General features: G+C 43.6%; 2 protein-coding genes across 4 annotated transcripts in view; one reads left to right on the top strand and one right to left on the bottom strand.

The window, feature by feature from the left end:
• radil2a (Ras association and DIL domains 2a) overlaps window positions 1-4,791 on the bottom strand; it is a gene marked incomplete at its 5' end in the record, with an annotated part of 35,702 nt that extends 30,911 nt beyond the window's left edge. The window contains 4 exons of the mRNA XM_083649660.1: window positions 249-574; window positions 2,798-3,033; window positions 3,574-3,897; window positions 4,664-4,791. Of these exons, the coding sequence (XP_083505786.1) occupies window positions 249-574; window positions 2,798-3,033; window positions 3,574-3,897; window positions 4,664-4,791 (1,014 nt within the window). The remainder of the gene's footprint in view (window positions 1-248; window positions 575-2,797; window positions 3,034-3,573; window positions 3,898-4,663) is intronic.
• A 3,861-nt stretch (window positions 4,792-8,652) lies between these two features.
• On the top strand, window positions 8,653-24,103 carry grap2a (GRB2 related adaptor protein 2a). Of its 3 annotated transcripts, none has more exons than XM_083648515.1 (8): window positions 8,653-8,756; window positions 19,754-19,870; window positions 20,000-20,084; window positions 20,189-20,308; window positions 20,939-21,128; window positions 21,768-21,863; window positions 22,339-22,470; window positions 23,317-24,103. In XM_083648515.1, exons 3-8 carry the CDS (start codon window positions 20,029-20,031, stop codon window positions 23,494-23,496), a joined length of 774 nt encoding a protein of 257 aa, XP_083504641.1. In that variant the 5' UTR covers window positions 8,653-8,756; window positions 19,754-19,870; window positions 20,000-20,028; the 3' UTR covers window positions 23,497-24,103. The 3 variants fall into 3 exon arrangements, with proteins under 3 accessions (XP_083504641.1, XP_083504640.1, XP_083504639.1); XM_083648514.1 differs by having other exon boundaries at window positions 19,993-20,084; XM_083648513.1 differs by lacking the exon at window positions 8,653-8,756 and adding an exon at window positions 11,952-12,209 and having other exon boundaries at window positions 19,993-20,084.
• Window positions 24,104-24,854: the final 751 nt, after the last annotated feature.

Genomic DNA, 24,854 nt, shown 5'->3' with positions numbered 1-24,854 from the left:
GGCACTGTTCTTCTGGCAATGGCAGATTGGCAAACTGCATACAATATAATGTTATGTCTTAATTTAGAGAAACCCTACTAATGTGAGATAGAGGCTAGGCTACCAATCGTTTTGGCCATGGTCTCATTTGTTTACGCTAATTGTACCAGGCTATGACAATGAGCGATGACATCATGATGCTACACATAACATCTTTAAACCCCTGATTGGCTCGTTTCATTGCCGGTGCTGCTTCCTCTGTAGCTCACCTGTCTGTGGCTGTAGCCCTGCAGCAGGAGGAAGTAGGGGAAGTCGAAGGGCGGGTGGATGGAGTACTGGGTGGTGTTGTCGTCGCTGCTCTCCGTCTCCTCCTTCTCCATGCCCAGCCGCAGGACCTCCTTGTCGGCCTCGGGCTCGGGGTCCTCCCTGAGCGGGCTCTGCTGCGCCCGGCTGGCCTTGCCCATGGCCGACAGGTCCATCGCGCTCAGGCTCCTCCAGATGCCCAGGCCGTCCACGTCCTCCCCGCTGCCGTCCACAAACAGCGAGGTCACTCTGGAGCGGCTCTTCTGCAGCTTACGAGCCTGGGCGTTGATGCCTGGATGACAGTGAGAGGGATTATTGAGATGTCATAACCCAGGCTGAGTGTCGATAGCGCGGGCTCCATTTTCTCACTGTTTACAATACAAAGAATGGACTGTTGCATATTCCCCACATAACACTGTTTTTAGAGCTCAGTGAAAGAAGCATTTCGGTAATACATGTGTTTTTCATGCATTCTCTTATCTCACCAACTCGTATAACACAATGATGTTACAACAGTCAATTCATGAAATCGTTGACATTTTCTTTTACGGTAGGTCTTTCCTCTGGCGCACAGGAAGTGATGCGCTTTGGTCAGCACCAACGACGCTTTGTTTGGAATAAATGGAAGGAAAAGCGGGTGGTTAGCAATAGCATGAGCGGCGATAGCCATGATGGCTGCACAGATAAAGAAAAGAGAAACGCAGAAGGTGATCTCAAGGAAGTGCAGTGCAAAAAACACACACAAACACAGGGCACCGCTTAGCACCCAAAATGGTGACACTATATCAAAAAGTAATCGCATGGATTAATTATTGATCAGGTGCTGTTTAAATAGCCAACTAAATACTCAACAGGAAATTAACAATGAAATCACTTGATCAAACAGACTCCATCATAATGGCACAGTGCATTGGCCCCTATTCAAATACAACATAACCGGAGGAAAGAGAGGAAACGTGGAGGGAAAGCGAGAGGTGGCCACCTCTATCTGATATCAACAGCCGCTCTGCCGGCCTGACGTAACATCAACACTATTCAGCTCATTTGGAGCCATTAAGCAGTGTGGAATGTCCAGAGAGCCTGGCTTCACACCCAGCCAGCGCTCTGCTTATCAGCTGTTCCCCTCATTGTTCAGCTGCAGTGGGACAGACAGAGAGGTAATGGGTAGCAGCTTCCCCTGCCTGCTCAGTGAGAGGGGAGAGAGGTGGGGCAACACAGAGAACCAGGGTTCCACTGATGGGGCTTCATGAAGGCCAATACAGTGATTTTCAGCCGCCGATACGCAACTTTTGACCTTTTTCACAGCAAACAATTACAACTGTTCAGAGTTTCCCCATGAACGTTTTTCTTGTCTGAGTGGAAAAGCCCCTACAACAGCATTTAAACCATCATGGGACGCTCATCATGGGCAGAGTAGAGGTTTCTGGCACAACTTCACCTACTTCCACCAAGGTGCATGGAGAAAGGAAAGGTCTCAAGAGGTCAGAAACTCCAGCAACACTTGTAGTAACGAGACTAACAACATTAATTAGATCAGCGCGTTTCGCCTTGTCGCCCTCAACAGGGTCATCGACCCTCATTGACCCCGATGAAGGCGACAAGCCGAAATGCGTTGGTCTAATTCAAGTTGTTGTTGTTGTTGTTGTTGTTGTCTTTACTACACGTGTTGCTGGAGTTTCTGACCGCTCTTGACACGCTCCACTGAAACCCTGACTAATAAATCTCTGGGATGCATTGCTGCTTTGAAATAAATCAAGAAATGATGAACAAATTAAACAATTACCCAAATAAGTAAGGGGGGGAATAACACTTCAGGTTTTTCAAACTGTTTTTATGTAGCTGTGGTCAGAGAGGAAGCACCATATCGGTAGCGGACGCCGCTGACTGGCCGATGTCCGATATCCAATCAAAGGCCAGTGTCTGCCTGACATATCGGCCTAATCCCGGCGAGAAGAACCACAACAAACTGCCAAAGTCAACAGGGACGCACAGTCCCCAGTGTGCAGGAAGTGAGCTCTGATAGAAAGAATAACAAACCAGCGGGCGGCCACATGCTGGCAGCTCCGGGCCCTGCAGAGGGTCCTGATGGGACCGAGTGGTGCCTCGGCACTGCAGAGGATCGTGGTAGAACCTGATTCGAGCGGTGCCTCGGCACTGCAGAGGATCGTGGTAGAACCTGATTCGAGCGGTGCCTCGGCACTGCAGAGGATCATGGTAGAACCTGATTCGAGCGGTGCCTCGGCGGTGCAGAGAGGGTCCTGATGGGACCTCGCAATAAAACAAAGATAAGAGAGGGGCCGCTCTGACCGCCTCTATCCCACACGGCTGCATTTGTTTCCTCTTGACCTCTGCCTGCCATCTCCCCTGCTCTGGCCACTGATAAGCCCGACAGTGACGGCTGTTTCTCTGCCGTAAGAGACAAGGATCAAGTCTCCCCATGCCACCACAGCAGAGACTGAGCGATTGATTACTCAGGCATGAAGACACGATTCACTCTAGTGCACAAGCGTAGTACCTGCAGTGACCGTGTCTGTGTCCTTTGCGCTCTGCTCTTCTACGCTCGCTCGCCTCTGGATCTCAAAGCGCCTGGAGAAGCCTTCCTTGGGCTTCCACAGCGACTGCAGCATGAGGGGTTTCTCGTTGTCTCCCACCACCCGGAAGCACTCCCTCTTCCACTGGAGATCGGCGCCGGTCTGGCCGATCACATCGCACAGCACGTAGTTGGTGGCATCTCCTTTCTCCAAGCAGTACCTTGAACAACAGAGTTAGAAGTTAAGAGTTAGAAGAGCATGGATGAACCTCAGTCTAGACCTGGCTTGTCCTAAGGTTGTCAAAAGTGGAAACAGATAAAATACTCATTTGCATAGATAGTATCGATAGTATTGTTATGTATCAACCTACACATTTTAAATGGATACAATACTCATTTCCACAGTGCTTTCTCTTAATGAAATATCAAACATACTACTGATTTTCCCCTCCCTATCATTGGTGGGTATCTGTTGCTTCAACAAGCTAAAAGTGTTCCGATAGGCTGACGACTAGAGCAGGGCTAATCTGCTGTGTAAATGCAAAGTTTTCAATGTGTTTTATCAGGCCTAGATGATGGAGAAGTGTGCGTCTGTCCGTCCATCTGTCTTCATTTATTTGTATGCCTCTTGATGTGTTGTCATCCCCCCTGGTATTGAAAATGCTATCGATATCGATATTTTCCTGGGCATCAGTATCAAAGTTAGAAATTCTACTATTGTGACAACCCTAGTCCCACATGCCAGTGCAGCACAGCCTCACCTCTCCAGCGCCTCCTTCACCAGCTCCTTGGCACTGGACCTGGTGGTGGCCAGCACGCTCTTGTAGTTGGTCCCCTGGCAGATGTCGCTGCCAAAGATCTTGAGGATGCCGGGGGCGGACATCTGGCTGGACAGCTCGGCTGGGTCGTCTGCGGCCTGGAGGTCTCCGGCTATGGTCCGGCTGCGATGCCCGCTGTCCCGCAGGTTTGGGCTGCGGTTGAAAACGGTGGACAGCCTGTTGTTGTGCCGGCGGATTTTGCTCTTGGCCGGCTGCCGGACACCCACACTCTCTGTGGAGCGCACGGTCTTGTCCGAGTTGTTGGACCTGAGAGGAGAAAACAGGGAAATGCCATGAATGTACATAGAATGTATATGTATGTATAATGTATAATGTATATCTCTGACTTGTCAACTTTTCACGAACTTCAGAAAAGCTTTTTCAGAAAAACAGCCTTGCCATGCAATTTAGACTTTATCCAATGTGGTTTTGAATGGTTTCATGAGACCAAGGGTGGTATAATTTTCTCATAGAGAAGCATGCAGTCCTTCAAGTCAAGTTAAAACACGAAAATCACCAATATTACAATTTCACCAGAGACTTTGTATATCCACATAGGTCAACCTGTTTCCAATATAGTCACATGCAGTATCTATAAAATATATAAAACAGATATCCAGTCTCTCATAATTAAGGTATCACAGCCACATAAATCAATTATGAATAAAAAATAAACTTGAATTTTTCTCTTATAAAACTATCTACATATAACTTAAATCAGTTTAATAGTGCTACTTACTATTTTATATACATTATTATTAATTTAGCTAAACAGGGTTTAGGGTGGTTTTTGCCCTGCACTGAACCCCTGGTTATATATTAATTTGAAAGAGGGAGTGGTGGGTAATCACCTTTACAAAGCTTACAGTAGCCTGGCTACTTCTGAAGCAGTCATAAAACTAGTGATAACAAAACAAGGAAGAAGAAATGTCACATCACAAACCAGGGATGCAATGGAGGGTTGTGATGAGGATCACCGACTAGACGTACACAGTAGTAGACTAGTTTATTTGTTGCACTTGTATTGACTTACTGTACAGATCCATTGCTTGGTTTCCTGCCCAGCTTGGCCAGGCGCTTCTTGGGAGAGCGGATCAGCAAACCCACCGGGAAGTTCAGCGCCTGTTTGGACACATGACTGCTTCTCTCCTCCGAAATCATTGTGATCTTTTTAGTTGAACACCAAAGAAACTGACAAAGAACAGAAGCAGTTTAGACCATCAGAAACTCTCCATAGTATAGCTAGGTTATTCCTCGCTGCTAGATCATCCTGGGAAACTGGAGGGATTTCCAAACCAAGTGTCCATTTCAAATCCACTTTTAACGGTAGAGGGTCAGAAATCAGAATGGAGCGTAGCTACATCCACGGGACAAGTGACGTGAAGTTATTTCAGAAGACGGACTAGCCTACATTATCCCACATATAGGAAAGCCAAGCGAGCGCCGTGTGACGCTTAAAGTTTCAGACTAGTTTCCTTGAACATGCAATCCACATTTCCACAAGTATTCAGCGAGAAACATCCATGTCCCATAGATCACTTGTCCACCATGCAGAGACTGGAGGCGCTTGGAAGATATTGAGGTCCAGCAGCGGAGCCGTTAGCTGCAGCCTGCGGCAGAGCGCGTGGAGTATGTGGAGTGGATCTGAATGAAAGCAGCAGGCAACCTGTTGCGTTGGAGAGAGGGGAGAGACTGCTACTACACTGACGTCACTCCGCGCGTGCCCGCCTCGCACGCACGCAGGCACGCACGCGAACAAACACACACGCGCACAAACACACACACACACGCACGCACGCGCACGCACACACACACACACACACACACACACACACACACACACACACACACACACACACACACACACACACACACACACACACACACACACACACACACACACGATTATGGCAAGGCAAAATATAAGATCCAAAAGGCCACGGTCAAAATTATTAGCACAAAAACATAACATAAAACAGAAACACACACAAAAAAGACAAATGAGAAGGAGGGATCACAAACCCACACACACGCAACATAAGAAACAAGAAACAGACCAAAAACGAACAGCAGAGGGAGAGGGAGAGGGAGAGGGAGAGGGAGAGGGAGAGGGAGAGGGAGAGGGAGAGGGAGAGGGAGAGGGAGAGGGAGAGGGAGAGAGATAAAGATAATGGGGGGTTGTAACAGATCGTGCAGTAGGGCACGTATGCCAATGCCATTGCCATCAGAATCGTCTCAGTAGCCTATATCTGCCCCAAACTTTGCCACCCGACTCACCCCTGCCTGGCTACAGCCATGACCACTCCTGACTCACCAGGCCCGCACTGAAGAGACCAAAGGCTTTTTGTGTTGTGTCCCCCCCTGCAGTCTTCTTTTGGAATAACATGAAACTCATTCCTTGTATCAGGAGCTCTGTCAGAGCTAAAATATACTTTATATCTGTTAATATCTGAATCCTTTTATAATATTTTATAATCTCTTTAGATCCTATATCTTATTTGTTTATGTCTCGTATATTTGTTCTTATCAATGTTACATGAGCACCAACCACACAAAGACAAATTCCTATAGTAGGCTATGTGAAAACATACCTTGGCAAATAAAATAATTCTGATTCTGATTCTGATTTAAAATATAAACATGAAAAGTTTGTTTACGTTTGGCGGCCCTAAAAAAAGTTGCATTCAATGTCATTCAATTGTTTCCTGTGATTCCAATTAAATTCACAATTCTCTTTCCTTACAGCTGGGTGACATTTACATTCACACTCCAGGAATTGAATTGGAATTTACCATGAATTCTCAATTCAGTTCATGAATGGACGTCACGTCACCGACCTTGACATGCATGTTAGTTTGATCATAAGCCTGCAGGAGTAATTAAAGGCTTAGCCAATGTCCTTGGAACTAAATACAGAATGTGTTCCCTTATTGTTTAAATTTCACACCAGCTAACAAAGGTAAGAAAGAGAATATGAAACAAAGTTAAGCCACATGCAGGCAGAAGCTATAGTCAGTGTATAAGGGACCTCAACTTTCAGTTCCCACCAGCTATTTTGGGCATCAGTGTATCAAGAGCCCCATCTGGTGGCAGCAAAGAGGAAGTCCATGTTACAGCTGTTTCAGCTTTCATTAACATAAACCATGTTGCAATTAATAGTGTACATTTCATGTTAAATGTGATACATTTGTCAAAGTGGAGTGCGCACGCACGCACGCACACACACACACACACACACACACACACACACACACACACACACACACACACACACACACACACACACACACACACACACACACACACACACACACACACACACACACACACACACACACTCACACCAAGTATGACTTATATAGCTTATAGCCTACATAATAATTTATAATAGGCCTAATGTTAGCGCTTGATCCAATCAGCAAATGGATTCGAGGTGGTGGTATGGTGTACCCAAATGTGTTTATTCGCCCACAAAAATTACAAAATAGCAACAAAACTGGCTGACAAAAATGAGAGGCATGGCTGTGAGGGAGTCAGATGAACACTGCTCACCATATATAGCTACTCTGCCCTCAGGTACCTAACCACCAACTACACAGGGGACACAATGACATTCAAACAAACTCATCTTAGTTCACAGGCCACATGCAACCCAATGTGGTCTCAAGTGGGCCAGACAACAACAAAAAACTATAAATGACAAAACCTCCAAATTTCCCACTTTATTTTAATGTAAAGAATGACATGTAGCCTACATTTTAAGAACACAGTCTCACATAGGGTTATCTCAGCTACATCAAACAAATGATCCAATCTACTGTCTGTAACTGTGCACTATAACAAATATGTGGTCACCAGTTATTCCTGCCATACTCCTTTACAAACATGGGTGGAGACAAAGAGCTTCTTTCGCTTTCTCTCGCTCTCGCGCTCTCTCTCTCTCTCTCTCTCTCTCTCTCTCTCTAACACACACACACACACACACACACACACACACACACACACACACACACACACACACACACACACATTTCTGAGAAGGCTCAGGGTCCATGGAGTGGCAAAAAACATCATGCTGCTGTTCTACAGGGCAGCCATTGAATCCATCATCCGCTATGGTTACATGGTTTGGTAACATGTCCGTTAAACTCAAATCACAACTCCAAAACCTAATTAAGAGGGCTGGTAAAATTATCGGTATGCAGCCCCCATCTCCTCTCCAAGAGATCTTCGAGGAGACGGCGAGGAAGCAGGGCCTCAAAATTACCTGCGACCCAAATCACATCCTCCATAAAGAGTATGAGATGCTGCCGTCAGGCAGAAGGTACAGGTTACCAAACTATAAGTTGAACAGGTATACATTTTCCTTTGTCCCACTGTCCATTAAAGCACTCAATAGTAAGAGATAACACAGACCATCTTAGTACAGCTCATCATGTTTTACTTTTTAGGGAAGCAGTGCAATATTTAATAATCTTTCATTTCAACATTTTTCTCTTTCTTTGTGGAGGGCTGGTGCAATATTTTACCACTGGGTACGCTTGATGTATATGTACACTATAGGAATTTAATGTTAATTGTCGTCTGATTGCACTGTCTATATGTCAATATGTATATGTCTAACGCTGTGTCTCTTGATGCCCAAAAAGAATTTCTCCCAAGGGAGACAATAAAGGCTTATTCAATTCAATTCAACATACACACTCAGGCCTGTGTGAGTGGAGGTATAATGTTGTGGTATTGTGTAACGGAGTATAGGCGGATGTGAGTGAGCCCCACCTGCAGCTGCTGTGCAGAGCGAGCGAGGCGAGCGCGGGTTGAGCTGCTCCTTGCATGTGGTGGCCACAGGATTCAGGTCAAACACGCTGCCACCACTGCAGGCTTTCTGCAAACTACCACCTCCTGTCTGCCTCTCTCACAAGGCTCAGCGTCAAATGAGTCAAGCATTCTTCTTAGCACTTTTCCTTGTAGCACGTCTTTAAATCATACAACAGACCTAGACCAGGGCAGGGACAGTGGTTCTCATAGTGGGGCCCGGGCCCCCCAGAGGTCCTTGAGGGGGTTCCAGAGGGTCCCCAGCAGAAAGGGGCATCATTGATTTTCTCTATGATTCTTCTAACCATACAGTAAGTAACACAATGACAGAATGTACAGTATGACTATTTTGGCCATGGGTTTCATACACTTTCTGCACGGAAATATCTAAAGGCAAAACTCTTATCAGATGGGGGACCCTGGGACAAAATATGATCAAATGGGGGTCCATGGTCTATTGTGTCAGTTTAGGGGTCCTTGACATGGAAACGTTTGAGAACCACTCTTATGGGGAAACATTATCGCTTAAATGTAACCCAAAAAAGAAGAAGCATAATCTATATAGCAAAACACTGACCCTAATGTCTTGTATTTTCCTGACTTTCATTCACTCTTTCTGAAACTGATGGTGCATTAATTCTTTAGGCTGGCATGCTTGAAGAAATGTGGAATTGCTCAAACATATACAAGCGTTTATGAATGGATGAACCCAGGAGGAGCTGCAGTCAATCTTTCTTCTGTTGTCAGCAGCCGGTTATGTTTGTCATCTTAACAGCATTGTGACAAGCCTTCATAGCCCATAATTATGTATCGGCCTACCCATTGTTTTCCCAGGACACCACACTGCCCTCTGATGAACCGGCTGACAAGCTGACTAAAGCATGAGTCAAGTCATGTCAAGTGAATCTCGATCATATTATTTCCAAGAAAAACATTCAGGATGATTGACAGATGGCAAAATGTCAGGGCTGCAGAGTAAGTGTGATGCAATGACTATAATCTACAATTGTGTTGAGGAGGAAATCATGAATAAACAGATAAGTGTTGTATCTGTTGGGGTGTTACATCCTGTAAAGTCACCATTCAGCCATCTGTTTCCCCATGCAGTTTGTAAGAAGGGATGCCTTTTTCTTTGCATATTGAAAATGAATGAAGGCCAACTTCATTGACTGAATACATGACAGGTGGTCTGACTGCAGAGACAGACAAATACACAACATAAACAAAGGCATTTCACTGGCAGGTTAAAAAAGGCTTAAAAAAAAGCTGAGCTAAGCCTATCTGAGCCTAATTAAGAGCATGTACTGTATTAGAGTAGTTATGTATCATAATTTGATCATATAAAAGCCATGTCATAATTTGGTTATTTAGTAGTTGAGTTGTATGCACAAATCTATGCACTGCCTTGTCTATGTCCTGTTGGACCAGAACTTAGCTTAATGGTATTAAAATCTCAAGTGTACTGTAGGCTACATCACTTCAGATAAAAGCGTCGGCCAAATAAGAAATTGTAATTGCAGTTGTTCACAGTTTGTTTGTAGCTGTGGTCAAAAATAAAGGAAACAGCGACTCAAACACTTCCCTATCAGTGATGATGTTATATAATGGTGCTCATGCAGCAGAGCGCTCGTCTCCTGGGCCGGGCGACAACTGCTGCCGTGGCGACATCAAGCACTCCAGCAGCTCCATAATGGAGGAAAATGTGATTTCAGGGTATCCTAAATGTTCATACAGTAACCTAGAGGACGTTTTGGCAGTTAACACCAGCTCCACCCATGGGTGACCATAGGCTAAATAAAGAGGTGGGTGAACTTTGACCTCCAGTCAATGGTCATTAAACAAACAGCCACGAAAATGAACATTGATCAATTAGGTTTTCCAAAAGCAAGTTATATTTCATTATGACGCCATAACTTGGCCAGGGGAATAAACTCTGTTTCTGCAAATAAAAACAACGGATGAACTAATTTTGCATCCTTGACCAGTTGTGTCTTGAGTATCATCAGCCAGCCCATGGATCACAGCATGTCGCTGATCAATCACAATGAGAGTGTTAGTAGTGACTAGTGAGGCCAGTTTGACCAGTCCTCTCGGGAATATTATAGACTGATTGTATAGGAAATAGCAGACACAAAGCTTCACTCTGACACGTCTCACCTTGTATTGCAAACCAAATGACATAGGAGTAGATTAGAGGGTTTAGATGTTTTCTGCTGAAATCCATTCACCTGACTTGATTTTCATACAAAAAATAGCAAACAGTATCCAGTGTTTGTGTCAGGAGTTTATTCCTGGCAGGGAGGAAAAGCCTCCGAAACATTTTAACATGAAGCATTAATACACTAATACATTAATAGACAGCCTAGACAAATCAACAAGATCCGGTCGACCAGGTGTAGGCCTATAGGTGGTGTGTGTGTGTGTGTGTGTGTGTGTGTGTGTGTGTGTGTGTGTGTGTGTGTGTGTGTGTGTGTGTGTGTGTGTGTGTGTGTGTGTGTGTGTGTGTGTGTGTGTGTGTGTGTGTGTGTGTGTGTTTGTGCGCGTGTGTGTTTGTGCGTGCGTGTGTGCGTGTGTGTGTGTGTGTGTGTGTGTGTGTGTGTGTGTGTGCGTGCGGCCAGCGGCTGTGGAGAAAAAACTGTCCAGAGGGGCAGAACATCGCGTGTCTGATGTGATAGCCTGGCTATCTGCCTATCTTCCGCTGATAAACTTTCACGGTGCCGCAAGGGACGAGGAGGAAGCACAGCTCAGTCAAGTCACAGAGTGAGACAGGAAGCTGGCGATCTTGTCTTCAAAATAACACACATTTTTTAACCAGTCAAATTAAAAACAGCCTATTAAGTATTGTGGTGTAGCCTATCAGCACCACACAACGCCAATATAAATCCCCAGTAGAATAATTAATAATTAATATTAATTGGAATTAAACTGAATGAGGAAAATAGAAACATAGAGATGAAGAAAATGTGGAAAAAGTGGATCTGAAATGTATACAATGTGGAATAACAAATAGGCCCATGTGTGCAGTTTCAAATAAGAGAGACATTCAGGATATCTGAAATGTGAGAAAGAATATGGAAATATGAAAACAAATTGGTGAATTTATATTTAGCAACACACACACACACACACACACACACACACACACACACACACACACACACACACACACACACACACACACACACACACACACACACATTTGGATATGTGGTTTTTATGCATCGCTGTATCAAGGGGATATCGGCCTACCATAAAGCCATAAAGTGACTAGCGTACATTTGTATGAGGCCTTTTTATTAGGCCTATGCATAGCCTATTATGGTACATTTGTATTTTAATTTAGTATCTTACAGATTCCTGCTCACAGTCTTTACTATCCCTTTGTCGATTAGGGGTTTATTTTGAAACCACTACCAGGAAGTTGTCTAATTTTATGCTCGCTTACTTGACATTAGTAGTTTGAACAGAGGCGGTCTGGTGAAGGCGCATCAGTGAGAGCAGACGAGCGGCTGCGGCGGCCACAGCAGAACACGGAGCTCATCTTCCTCTGCAGGCAGCGTTTCAGCGACTTTCAGACATTAAATCCACCGAGGGACAGGCCTGTGTGTTCCTACGTCACCGCCAGGACTGTTGTTTATAACTGTCAACTTTTATGACTACAATATGCCGTTCACGCTCTGGAGGGAGAAGATGAGGCCAGCACTAGAATAAACTTCCCAGAAATTACAATAAGCTCCTGTAGGCCTACTCGGAAAGGAGGCAAGGTAAGACTATTATGAAAGTAGTTATATTAGCCTAATCTCAGGAAACGTTCAACTAACTCTGATTACTTGGCCTTTTGAATTGGTTATGACTTGTCATATAAGCCTATACAAGGCTGTGCAGCTCCTACAGGTTGTACACATCTAATTGTTGGTCTAATGTATGTGTTGACCAGATCCTCTTGTTTCGAAATAGCTAGTTTGTTCCTCAGTGCTGCCAGTTACACATTTAACCCCCTTGCAGAGGGGAAGTGCTTCCAAAGGATAGTCAGTTGGAGTGGTAGAGGATCCACCAAGGTAAAAATAACTCAATAAACCAGTCAGAAGTGAGATAATTCAAGGAACAAAACACATCAATATGTTTTGGGTTTATGTATTTTTGTGTGTGAAGAGTCTCAAGCAGTCTGTAGAGTCTTCAAGTCGCACGTATACCACAACTCAAAAGTATATTCTATTATTATTTTTATTTTTTTAGGATCAGCTTGTTTTCTGTCCATATTCCCCTGAGACCCCCTTGTGTGTCTTTCATCAGAGAGGTCAGGCATGAGGGTCAGAGAGGTCAGCATCCTCCTCTGATGCCAAAGCTGTGAGCGGCCCACATTCAGTCCCTGGGTGTGTGAAATGTCTTCCCCAGCACCTCACATCTGTAGGCCTATCCCTATGTGGAATAAGACGGTAAGCCTGGGCTAACTGGTCAAGGCTGAAAGGCGGGCAGGACGGGCCGGATGGTTCGAGACCCTGTCCCGGAAACCACAAGGTGCCATGGTGTGATCCTCTACCTGCTTCCTTTACTGCAGGTTGCTGTGGGTAAGAGTCAGCAAAACACCTGACATGTAAATACTGAGAGAGAAAGGGGACTGCCCGGCGCTCTCGATGGTGACCTGCTTGTATTTGCATCTATGTTGACACACTTTGCTGTCTCTGCCGTGTCAGGGGACCTGTGACTTGTGACAAGGAGCTATTATACCTGCAGTGGTTTCTTCAACGAAAACCTCCAAGCTGCAAACGGCTCGAAAAAGCAGCAGCTGATGCAAGCGTTGAAGAAGGTGGTAGACAGCAGTGTTACTCAGTCAGTCCAGTGTCTGGGCACAGGTTTGACAGCAGTGTTACTCAGTTAGTCCAGTGTCTGGGCACAGGTTTGACTCACAGTTTGTGCAGTTCACTGCAGAAAAGAAGTCAAGCATTGAAAAGTTTCATTTGCCAGGCAAAACAGAAATCTGCACATCAGCAGAGCAGTTTGTTGTGCAGGTGCAAAAGGTGAGAGAGAGCGAAAGAGAGAAACATGTAGATAAGGCAATGACACACCATGCAACACTGTTTGCTTGCAGGTTGCAAGGTTGCATTCCCTTATCTACAGTTTAAGTAAGAAGGCCCCTCCCTGGTGCATGCTGGTACTACAGTAAAACACCTGCCTGCCTAGCATCAACTTTAGGGCCTGTGTCCACCTAGCGTCTTTTCCTCAGGTCCAGCGTCTTTTTTCAGTTGTTTCCAATGGGGGGAGAGCGTATGCGGGCGCACACGGACGTCTAGAGAAAGTGCGCTGCACCCAGCGTCTATTTTCAGAGCGCTCCGCCGTTTTTGTGCGCCGGCTCCCAGCACTTCCAGCTGAAAATAATTTAACTTTTCAGAAAGACGCTGGTGTCGGGTGCTCCTTTTCTGGCAACTATGGAGACTATATGGAGAAACTATCGCAACAGAGACAGAAAGGCTCAATTGTGGGAGCAGATTGACTAAACACTTAATATTTCTGGTGAATGTTGTGCTTACTGCTTTTAATAACGTAGCCTACCTGTGTTGTTAGCTTGCTAGCTGTCAGCTATCAAGCTACTACCGCACTGAACTAACGTTAGTTTCAGACTGCTTCCTTGTATATTGTGCTCTGGGATCAGCGCTCCCCAGCGCACTCCCAGCGTTTAACAGTCGGAAAAAGACGCTAGGTGGACACAGGCCCTCAAGACTGTAAAAGCATGAGCCCGTGTATCTGTGTGTACTGTAGCTTGCATTGTGTTGAAAGTTCTTGCAGCAAACCCATGTTAAGGGTTTACCCCTAATCCTAACCCAGGGGTGGAGCACTTGCAAAGCGCAGGTGCTAACCACAGCATCAAGAGAGCTGGCTCGCTTGGCGCCTTGGTGGATCTGGTCAACGGGCCTTTATACTGGGGAGTGAGTTTAACCATTCAGGACTCACGACGCCTCACATTTACTCAGTTACATGTAACAAAAAACAGTAAATTAATTAGTAAAGCAGCCAGCCTTTGATTTTGTCACTAAGGATCCCCCTTGTAATTGTTTTTATATTTTCAGCGTTAGCCTCAGTGGTAATTGTCCATTGTAACTGGTATATGAGAAGAAAAAGAAAATACACCAGAAAAAAGACACAACCGCTCAAGCCCCCCCTCCCCCACCACACACACACACACGCACACACACACACACACACACACACACACCGGTGTGAAGTGAGGATATCGGCCTGAGAGAGAGAGAGAAAGAGAAAGAGAGAGAGCAAGGAGAGAGAGGTGTGTGTGTGTGTGTGTGTGTGTGTGTGTGTGTGTGTGTGTCTGTGCTGTGCTGTGCTGTGCTGTGCTGTGCTGTGCTGTGCTGTGCTGTGCTGTGCTGCCCTGCACAGCATGTTTTCCCCCAGGCTCATCTGCTTGTCTGGCATCCAAACGCTCTCTGGCTCATTTTCAGCTGTCTTCTTCCGCCAGTAGGCCGTAGGCCTGCAGCATCACAAAAAAGGAGTTCTATCTGAAGGTGTTTATCTTGGCGTGTTCAGCAACACACTCGGCCTGTGCGGTTTTATGCTATTTGGCCGATGCCTTTGAGTTCATGCCAGAATCTGCCGATCTCTCTCTTTGAGTTTGTATAGGCCTAAAATCCTAAATAATGTGTGCTGTCTCGACACATCTGTAGACTGTGAGTGTAATTTCGCAGTGCAAAAAAAACATCCATAGTCCAAGTCCATTTACCATTTACTCTCATAGTCAGCCTTCAAATCATATTTTTGTAGAACAGAAGAATTATGCCAATGAGGTGAGGTAACTCCACTTTTTCCAATGGAGCTTGTTTTCAAAACCTTTAAACCAGTTGGTTTGCATTGGAAACAAATGAAATAATCTAATGCCAATGGCATTTTTTTAATATATTTTGATAACATAAAAAATGTATAACTAAATAACAGACTAAACTGACTTATTAGGATGGAGATATGGTTGCCATGGAGTGATTGCATTTGCATGTTGCATGGCGGTTTATGATATGCTGTTTATTATGGGGGGAGTTGAATGTCTCCGCTGAGAGCAAACTTTACACAGCTGAATGCAGACTGTATACAAGTGAAGTGCTCAGCTGTGGTCTGGACAGCCTGGCTGATGGAATGTGTGATGGCGTCACTTCCCGCTGCTGACCTCCTGCACCCCTCTCCAAAGTGTCTTCTTCTTGTTGTTATCATGCGGTAGTAGGGCTGGACGATATGGACCAAAAATCATATCGTTGTATTTTTAGACTTAAAGGGACAGCTCACCCTAAAATCCAAAATACATATTTTTCCTCTCACCTGCAGTGCTATTTATCCATATCGTTTTGTGTTAGTTGCCTGAGTTTTGGAGATACAGTATCGGCCGCAGAGTTTCTGCCTTCTCTCCAATACAATGGAACTGGATGGTGATGTGGAGCTGGATGTGGTGCTCAAAATGCCAAAGAAATACATTTGATAAACTCAACAGCAATGTCTCTTTCCAGAAATCATGACCCAGTTACTCAAGATAATCCACAGACCTTATTATGAGCAGTTTCATGTCGGAACTATTTTCTTTTGACCGAACTACACCCGCTAGCTGCTAGCTAGTTCCTACATGGGACTGCATAGGAGCAGCTAGGGCAGCAGCAGCTAGTGGGAGTAGTTTGGTCAAAAGAAAATAGTTCCAAAACTGCTCACAACAAAGTCTGTGCTTTATCTTGAGTAACCGGGTCATGATTTCTGGAAAGAGACATTGCTGTTGAGTTTTTCAAATGCATTTTTTTGGGTGCTTCGAGCACTGCAAGCCGAGTGCCATCCAGTTCCGTTGTATTGGAGAGAAGGCAGCCTGATATAGATGGATAAATAGCACTGCAGGTGAGAGGAAAAATATGTATTTTGGATTTTAGGGTGAGCTGTCCCTTTAATGGTGATTCACAATATATATCTTGGTATATGTATATATATATATATATATATATATATATATATATATATATATATATATATATATATATATATATATAGCACTGCAGGTGAGAGGAAAAATATGTATTTTGGATTTTAGGGTGAGCTGTCCCTTTAATGGTGATTCACAATATATATCTTGGTATATGTATGTATATATATATACACACACATATACACACTTATCGGTTTTCTACAAAGTGGGCTAAATGTTCAGTTGTAAGTCACATGTCGCATGGTACTTTTATTAAAGAAAGACTGTGATCAAAATAAAATGCAAAGACGGGGTTTCCTTCACTAACTATTAGTGCTTATGTTTCACAACATTTACACAATGATATTTTTGATAAATAAAATAATCATCAGTAATGTGGATATAATGACTAAGTGGGTAAAGGCAAATAATAGAACAGCTGGAACAGTCTGGTAAGTACTGAAAATACATCATTTTACTGTAATACAGCCTTTATAACTAGGAAAAGACAACATATATGCCATATCACGCTATACAAAATCTAAGGGGATATCTAGTCTCATTATATCACAATATAATATAATAATATAATTATAATATCGATCTATTGCCCAGCCCTATGCGGAAGCTAAGACCTTTTACCACCAATATTTTTGTATGTTAAGTGAGAACTTTGTAGGCTATTTGTAATTGAATCAGATTTCCCTTATATGTGCATCCACCATTTGTGCAGCTGCTCCACTACACCGGGATCAGGTAGGAGACACTGTAACACTGCTGTAGTGCAGCAGATTCATTGAAGCTATGAGATAATTAGAGTATGGGTTTTTCATGACCCTCGCCAATAATCAAAGATAATTGCTATCATGGGATTGCAACCCTGACAGGAGGAGAGGTGGGTCATGCTTTCTAAATCCCACCCAGAGGTTTCGCTTTGCTCTTTTAATTGGAGAATTGCATTTTCCCTAATGATGTGTTGACCTCCGCATATACCCCGCGCGCGCGCGCGCTCGCTCGTACACACACACACACACACACACACACACACACACAGACACACTTGCACACACACACCGCTCTTCATGTCAGTTTGTGTATTTGTACGTAAAAAGTAACAAACAGGGAAGTCGCTTTTATGGCTCTACCTATTTTTAAATGATTTTCCAGTTCCTTTATTTCATTCATATCTGGAGTGTGTAACCTGCAGTTTGACAAGGAGTTTGACAAGTCATTCACTCCAGCTCAACATCCCAGTTTGCTGCTGCAGATGGGCATAGTGGGGCCAGAAACCACTGTCACCACCAACACCAGCCAGAAATAACATCATTAACATGTTGCTAAGCTAACATGAATCTATAATGGAAGCATACAAATCATGGTCTATTTATTTGTTTCGTCGTTTCGGAGAAGTGCAGTGTGATTTGACTCACAGAAGAGTTTTTCAATACCCGATATTGATTTGAAACCGATAAAAGAAAAGTTTGATGGACTTTTTTTTTGTAGAAGTTTATTGCTGATGCACTGATGTAACACGTCTCAGATCCACTGTTACACGTCTCAGATTCACTGTTACACCAAATGAGCTGAAATCTGAATTTTGATGTTTTTAAACTCGACATCCACACAGTATTCCTCCTAGAATCAAAATTCTAATTCCTAATGTAAATGGTTTTTGTGTTAAATGAGGCAGTTAACATCAGGCTAAAACAGATTTGGACTGGATTCATGCACAGTGCTGCCATGGCTACTGTGTATAGGCCTACTGTGTTTGCATACCGGGTGTGAATTTAGCTCATCATACTGTATCCTGTTGCATCTTTTGTGTCGTTCCTGCCTTTCCATTGTGTTTACCTGAAGACAAAACTGAATCAAATGTTGAAGGATTAAGACTATTGTGTAAAATAGAAAGAAAGAATAGTGTTTTAAAAGGAACTGTATATCGTGAAGAATGCCGCTTTTGTCTCTGTTCTGACCCATGTGCAGATGTACTATGAATTCATGTTCAGATATGTGGCATCATGGAGAACAAATTGTATTTACCCTCAGGTTGAGAGTTTGTCAGTTGAATTCCCATTTTGGGCAGAACTCGGCTGTCAATGACTGTTTATCTATAGAGCACATTTCATACACAAAGGCAATTCACAGTGCTTTATACAAGATACTGTAAGACATTAGATGAGAAATAGAAAATAAGATAAATAAATAAATAAAAGATAGTATATATGAAGAGAGATTATATAAAGATTTAAAATGCATAACAAGATAATAAAAATCAGGTTGCATAGGCAATGCAGAATTAAGCCTAGTTTTAAAAGTTGCTTCCCCATGCTTTAGTTTGAACTCTGGGAATATCAGATATCAGAGCGGTCCCACCTGAGGGCTTTAGAGGTTTCAGATATGGTTCGAGCAAGTCAGAGGAGCATTTTGGTCCTAGACCACTGAGCGATTTGTAGCCAACCAACAGTCATTTGAAATCAATTCTTCGACAACCTGGAAACTAGTGCAGACTGCTGAGACCTGGTGCAGTGTGTGTAGCTTTTTACTTTTAGTCATACTCATGCAGCAGCGATCTGAATGAGCGGGCTTTTGGTAAAACCCGACAAAAGACCATTACAGTTGCCTAACCCAGTGGTTCTGGCAGGGGTCCTTGAGGGGCTTCCGGGGGTCCCCAGCAAAAATGGGAATAATTTATTTTCACTACAATTCCATCCACAATGACTATTTTGGCCATGGGTGTCATACACTTTCTGTAATAAAACATCTAAAAGCAAAAACCATATCAGATGAGGAAGCCTGGGACAAAATCTTATCAAATCGGCATTCGTGGTCTAATTTGTGTGAGTTTAGGGCTCCTTGACGTGGAGGATGAGATTGAGAACCTCCTACAACATAAAGGTGTGGATGAGCTTTTCTCAGTCTTCTTTGGGCAATCTCAATCTTTCACCCCCCCCCCCCCCCCTTGTTTTATCCCCTTTACAGGATTACATCTATTTACCCTTAACTGGCTATTTCACTTTATTGACCATTCTAAGAGGCGCATAAGCTGCACACAATGCACCTTTCACAAGTTAAAGGCATTTCTCACAAAGGTTAGAAACATGACAATACATTTAGAAATATATTTCTTATCTGTAAATCATCTTGCATGGCCCCTCCCAATCCCCCCCAGTTGCTGCTCTCAACGTCTGACTGGCGCTATCTTTGGAGGATGCATCTGTATTCTGCAGTGCAACAACAGATAAAGAGCCAAGGAGAAGCATCCCCGATGTTGCAGATTTGATTTCACATGTGGTTTGAAGTCAGTTTGTGGATTTGCTGCTGCTGCTTGATCTGCTGCTAACATCACACAACACTTTTGGTTCCCTGCAGCTCCATCACTCCGTCCACTAAACATTTCAGTCTGTCGCAATGGAGGCCACAGGAAAGTTTGAGTTTGGTGCAACGGCAGAGGACGAGCTCAGCTTCAGAAAGGGGGATATACTTAAGGTGAGGGCGTGTTCATCAACGTTGAAGTGTATCAACGAATATTAAAAGTGTGTTGTCACCTCTGTATGATGTCCTGTCTCTTAACTCCATATTATTGTTGTTTTGTATCCAACTCTTCTTAGATTATAGGCACACAAGATGAGTGGTATAAGGCAGAGATGCACGGACAGGAAGGATACATACCGCAGAACTACGTCAGCTACGAACCTCCAAGGTGAAAACCAGTTGCGTTAACGCACGATAAATGATGTAACCCTTGTGTCTGCCTGTGGAGGAAGGAGATCCACGAGTGTTATTATGGTCTGTCTGTGTCTCCAGTTGGTTCCAGGAGAAGGCCAGCCGAAGCTCTGCAGAGGAACTCCTTAGGAACAAAAATGTGGGAGCCTTTATGATCCGAGGGTCCCAGAGCTCCCCAGGAGACTTCTCCACCTCTGTCAAGTGTGTATTTGTGTGTGTGTGTGTGTGTGTGTGTCTGTGTGTATAGGGTTCCCACTGGTTAAAATTTGAGTCCTTGAATTTCACAAAGCAATTAAAGGTCTGAAAATTCCCTGAATTTGTGAGTGTGGAAACTCTGTGAGTATAGTGTGCATAGTACACAGTCAATGTAAATGACTAGTATAACCTATTTTATATATGGTACCAGTCAAAAGTTTGAACACACCTTCCCATTCACTTAAATGAGAAAGTGTATCCAAATGTTTGACTAGCTCAATTGAGCTGACGAAACAGCTGTTCTTCGGCTCTGTTAACCAGTCAAAAGCAGGACAGGAATGAACCGTGTATGTTCAGTTTTGGTGAGAAGTTGGATGTTCACCTTCTCAGCTGATGTTGCTCAAGAGTTGAGGACCTCCAATATGCCCGCCAACGTGGACTTGATTCACATGAAAAGCCCTCTACAGGTGAACCTAGCTGCTGTAGTTTTGTACATTGACCAGCAGAGGACAATCCAGCTGAGGGAATCTAAAACTCTGGGAGGAAGGAAGGTGAAAACAGTCCCTGATCATATTCACAGTCACAGCTAATAAAACACTTTTCTTTTTCCGCATGCTTCACTCGACCTTCTCTCAGACACGAGAGTGATGTACAGCACTTCAAAGTGATGAGGGACACCAGAGGCCAATACTTCCTGTGGTCGGACAAGTTCTCTTCCCTAAACAAGCTGGTGGACTTCTACAAGACCACCTCCATCTCCAAGCAAAGGGAGATCTTCCTCGACGACAACTGCCTGGACGCCAGAAGCCTCTCCACAGCCACACCGGTACATCTCACTTCTCTTTCACCTGTTGCTTGAATAAGGGAAGGCTAGATATGCTCAAACATCATATCGGGTGTTAAGTGGATGATTGGAATTCCCTCAAAACACTCAAAAATACTTGTTTCAGCTTGTTTCAAAGTAAGATTAAAATGAGATAACACATTATCGATCCTCCCCGGCCAGGGGAAATTCGGGTATGCATCAAAATCAGCTAGTGTTGACCAGTGTTATATACATGTATTATTCATGAATTGCAACATTTCGTGGCTCTCTATCCAAGCTGCTAAAGCTTTTTTTAATGTAATGAGAATGTTTTCTTGGCTCAGATTACAGTTGATTAATTTGAAATTAAGCCAATCTCTTTTTGAAGTTTATTAAACTAGTTGTGGCATAATTTTATCTTTCTCTGTAAATTAAATGTTGTTAAATCCAGACAACTAGGCTACTTAGGCATTTAGGCAACGCTTTTATAGAGAGAAACTTGCAATGAGTGCAATAGTAGAATACTCTTCAAATGCTAAATCAAAGCTTCAACAATCAGCAAAACAAGCTGCAAAGTCTGTCTATTGTCTTTTTAGGCAGACCAGTAAGTAGCACACTGTCATAAGCAATAAGCAATAATGGTTAGGGTTTTCTCCCCAGCTGAAGCGAGGCAGTCTGCCTGAACCACGCAGCTACGCCAACACAGCTGCAGCCGTAACCACGCCGCGCAGAGCGTCAGACCAGCCGCACAGCCAGGTACAACTACTCTACTTCATCTTTATTATGACTCATATCATGTGAGGACATCCGTCTCTCATTCAAAACAGAACTGTATGACTTTCATCTGATGTCAGCGTGGAGCGGCTCTGTATATCAGCCACTCTCAGCCTCGAATGAGACTTTAACTCAGGGTTCCCACAGGCCTGGAAAATCACCCAAAGTCATCAATATGCCTACATTCTCTGGTCTTCTCCATGCTGGGATTAGCACTAAACATGAATCAAAGATAGATTTTATTTCTTTAATGAAGCATTTCATCATCAGGATTTCCTGGCTTGACAAGATCAGGAGTAAAAAATAAATAAAAATGAAAAATATGTGATGTGTAACTTTGGTCCATGTCATGTCTTACTCCAATTTTGAATCTTTAAATATCAGCAAATACAAAATTGAATTGATTTTGATGTGTGTGTGGCGACCCTGAGCTGGAAGTGTTCATTTCTTCCTGCAGACGAAGAGAGTGACTCTGGAGGAGCGTGCCCACACCATCGGACACACGGGAAGAAGCAGCCCAGTTAACTCTGCCCCTGTTAGCTCCGCCCCTGTTCCCCGTCGGACATCAGAAACCATGCCACTCCCTCAGGTGGGCCGGCTCAACTCCTCTCTACACAGCCGGAAAAAGTGCAGACGGTCCTTGAATTTTGGCTGAAATGGCGTGTGATTTCTGTGTGTGTGTGTGTGTGTGTTTGTGTCCCAAATTACCAAAGCAGAGGTGTGACCAAGTCAACTTTGCTCCAGGCCCAAGTCAGTCTCAAGTCTTAAGGCACAAGTGTCAAGTCGATCCCCAAGTCTGTAGATTACTAAGTCAGGTCCAAATCAGGTCCATGTCATTAATGTCATGTCTCAAGTCTAAATATAGAACAGCAAGTCAAGTCAGAACAAATCAAGAGTTCAGTATCAATTTAATATCTTAAAGGAAACTACATAGGGCTTTTCAATGCAATATGATTTTGGATAAAAACTTTCTAAGAGCATCATGAGTTTGATATAATCAGTTTCAACTTCAATAAATTAATTCATTCCATACAAATTCAGGAAACTGAATTTAAATTCAGTCGTCTATACTCTGCTCGAAAAACATAATAAGCCATTTACACAAACACAAGATCTCAAGTCAAGACTTTAGAAACCTTTTCAAGTTATCAAAGTGGTGTACTGTGTCAAGTCTCAAGTCTTCTCTTCATGCATCAAGTCAAGTCAGAAGCAATTCAAACTCAAATCTGACTCGAGTCCAAGTGCTGCAAGACAACCGAAGAGAGCATATTACAGCCTATCCACACTCTGAAAGAAAGGCAGTCTTTAAAAGATTATAATCCTGTAATAACGTATTTATTGGGTAAAAAATAAGTGCAAAATGCAGTGCGGTGGCTTTTAGCCTCCTATCAGACCTTGATCAGCACATGATCCCCTCCATGTTCCTGTCCCACAGAGAACGGCGTCCGTGCAGGTGAAGGCGGTGTACAACTTCACGGCAGAGGAGGATGACGAGCTGGGCTTCTGCGCCGACGAAATCATCGAAGTGCTGGATCGCTCGGACGCGTCGTGGTGGAAAGGGAGGCTGCGGGGCAAGACTGGCCTGTTCCCTGCCAACTACACGTCACCACTGTGAGAACACCCTTAGGTGGAACGCTGACAACACCAACACCATTTTTCAGACTCGCTCACCAGGTGTGTACAGGCTGTGAGCCTGCTTTTCTGAGCAGCGCAAGCGAGATGAACACGGCGATGAGAGCAATTAGTGACTCCTCTTATCTTATGTGACGCAACCGCAACTTCATCAAGACACTGGCGCCCAATGGACTGTGAGACAGTGTTTTAGTTTAGCGTTCACAATTGTATTGTGATTCAGCCTGGTGTTTTTGTTCATGTTTTATTGAATATTTAGTACTTTTTGTCTCCAGGAATCTCCTCTGACCTCGTCCATGTTTACCCAGGATACAAAAACTATGTAATAACAGAATGGTACGGTTTTATATTTTGTATTATTTGGTGTTTGCCACTAGGTATTTATTTGCAAGACACTCCTTTGCCATTCTGCTGCAATCACTGAGTTATGAATTGATTGTAATTCAATACAGTAGAGCCTATACCCCCCCCCCCCCCCCCCCCGCTCTTGGTTTCTCAGTCATGCTGTAATTTGTATTCACAGAATTGAAAAACAGTTTTGTGTGATAACTTTAATAGATTTCTCATTAAATTTCCATGCTTCCCATAGACATGTAACTTTCTCCCATTCTTTCACATGGAAATGCAATTATTTTCGTCAGTGATTTCATGTTGAATAATATGTTATATGTTACAATACGAAGTCTGAATGAGGTGGGCCTTCTGGGGAAATGCAACTTAGCAATGAACAATAGCTAGCTATTCATATAATATTTCCTATAGTGTCTGTGGTAATCAGGAGGAATGAGATTATAGTGATCATATAAGCCTATAGGCTACTCTTTTTTTTCCTCCTACGATGTTACTCCAAAACATTTTATAGCTTTGTTGTAGGCATTTTATGATTTATGATGATTACTACAGTAATTATTTTTCCCAAGTTCAAGCACAACCTCTCATCATTAGAGATAGATAGAATAAGGCTGGAAGTAGGGCAGGCTGGCTTTCAAAATAAAAGCTCCATAGAGTCTGCTCATCATGATGACTTGGCATTAATGGAAAAGTTATGGCCTTCTGCTGCAGATGTCTCAAGTTAATACCGGTATCTAATGTTTATTTTTAGACCAAATTGCATGCACTAGTTTGGTTTGAATTCACATCAGTTCAGTTGCCCCAAATGAGTTCAAATCCAAATTGAAGGAGGAGCATGGTGAGAGTTAACACTCCCATTAGCAGATTTTAGCATAACTTATCTTCTATGTGGCCTAAACCTTACCCTGCTAGCCGGGCGCTTCTCGCTCGTACTGAGTATGAGCGAGAAGCGCCCCGGCGAGCAGGGTAAGCCTAAATCTATTTTGGCAA

Source organism: Poromitra crassiceps (genome assembly GCF_964638095.1).
Source record: "Poromitra crassiceps genome assembly, chromosome: 13".
Taxonomy (NCBI): domain Eukaryota; kingdom Metazoa; phylum Chordata; class Actinopteri; order Beryciformes; family Melamphaidae; genus Poromitra; species Poromitra crassiceps.
This window is presented reverse-complemented; position numbering and strand designations above follow the sequence as displayed.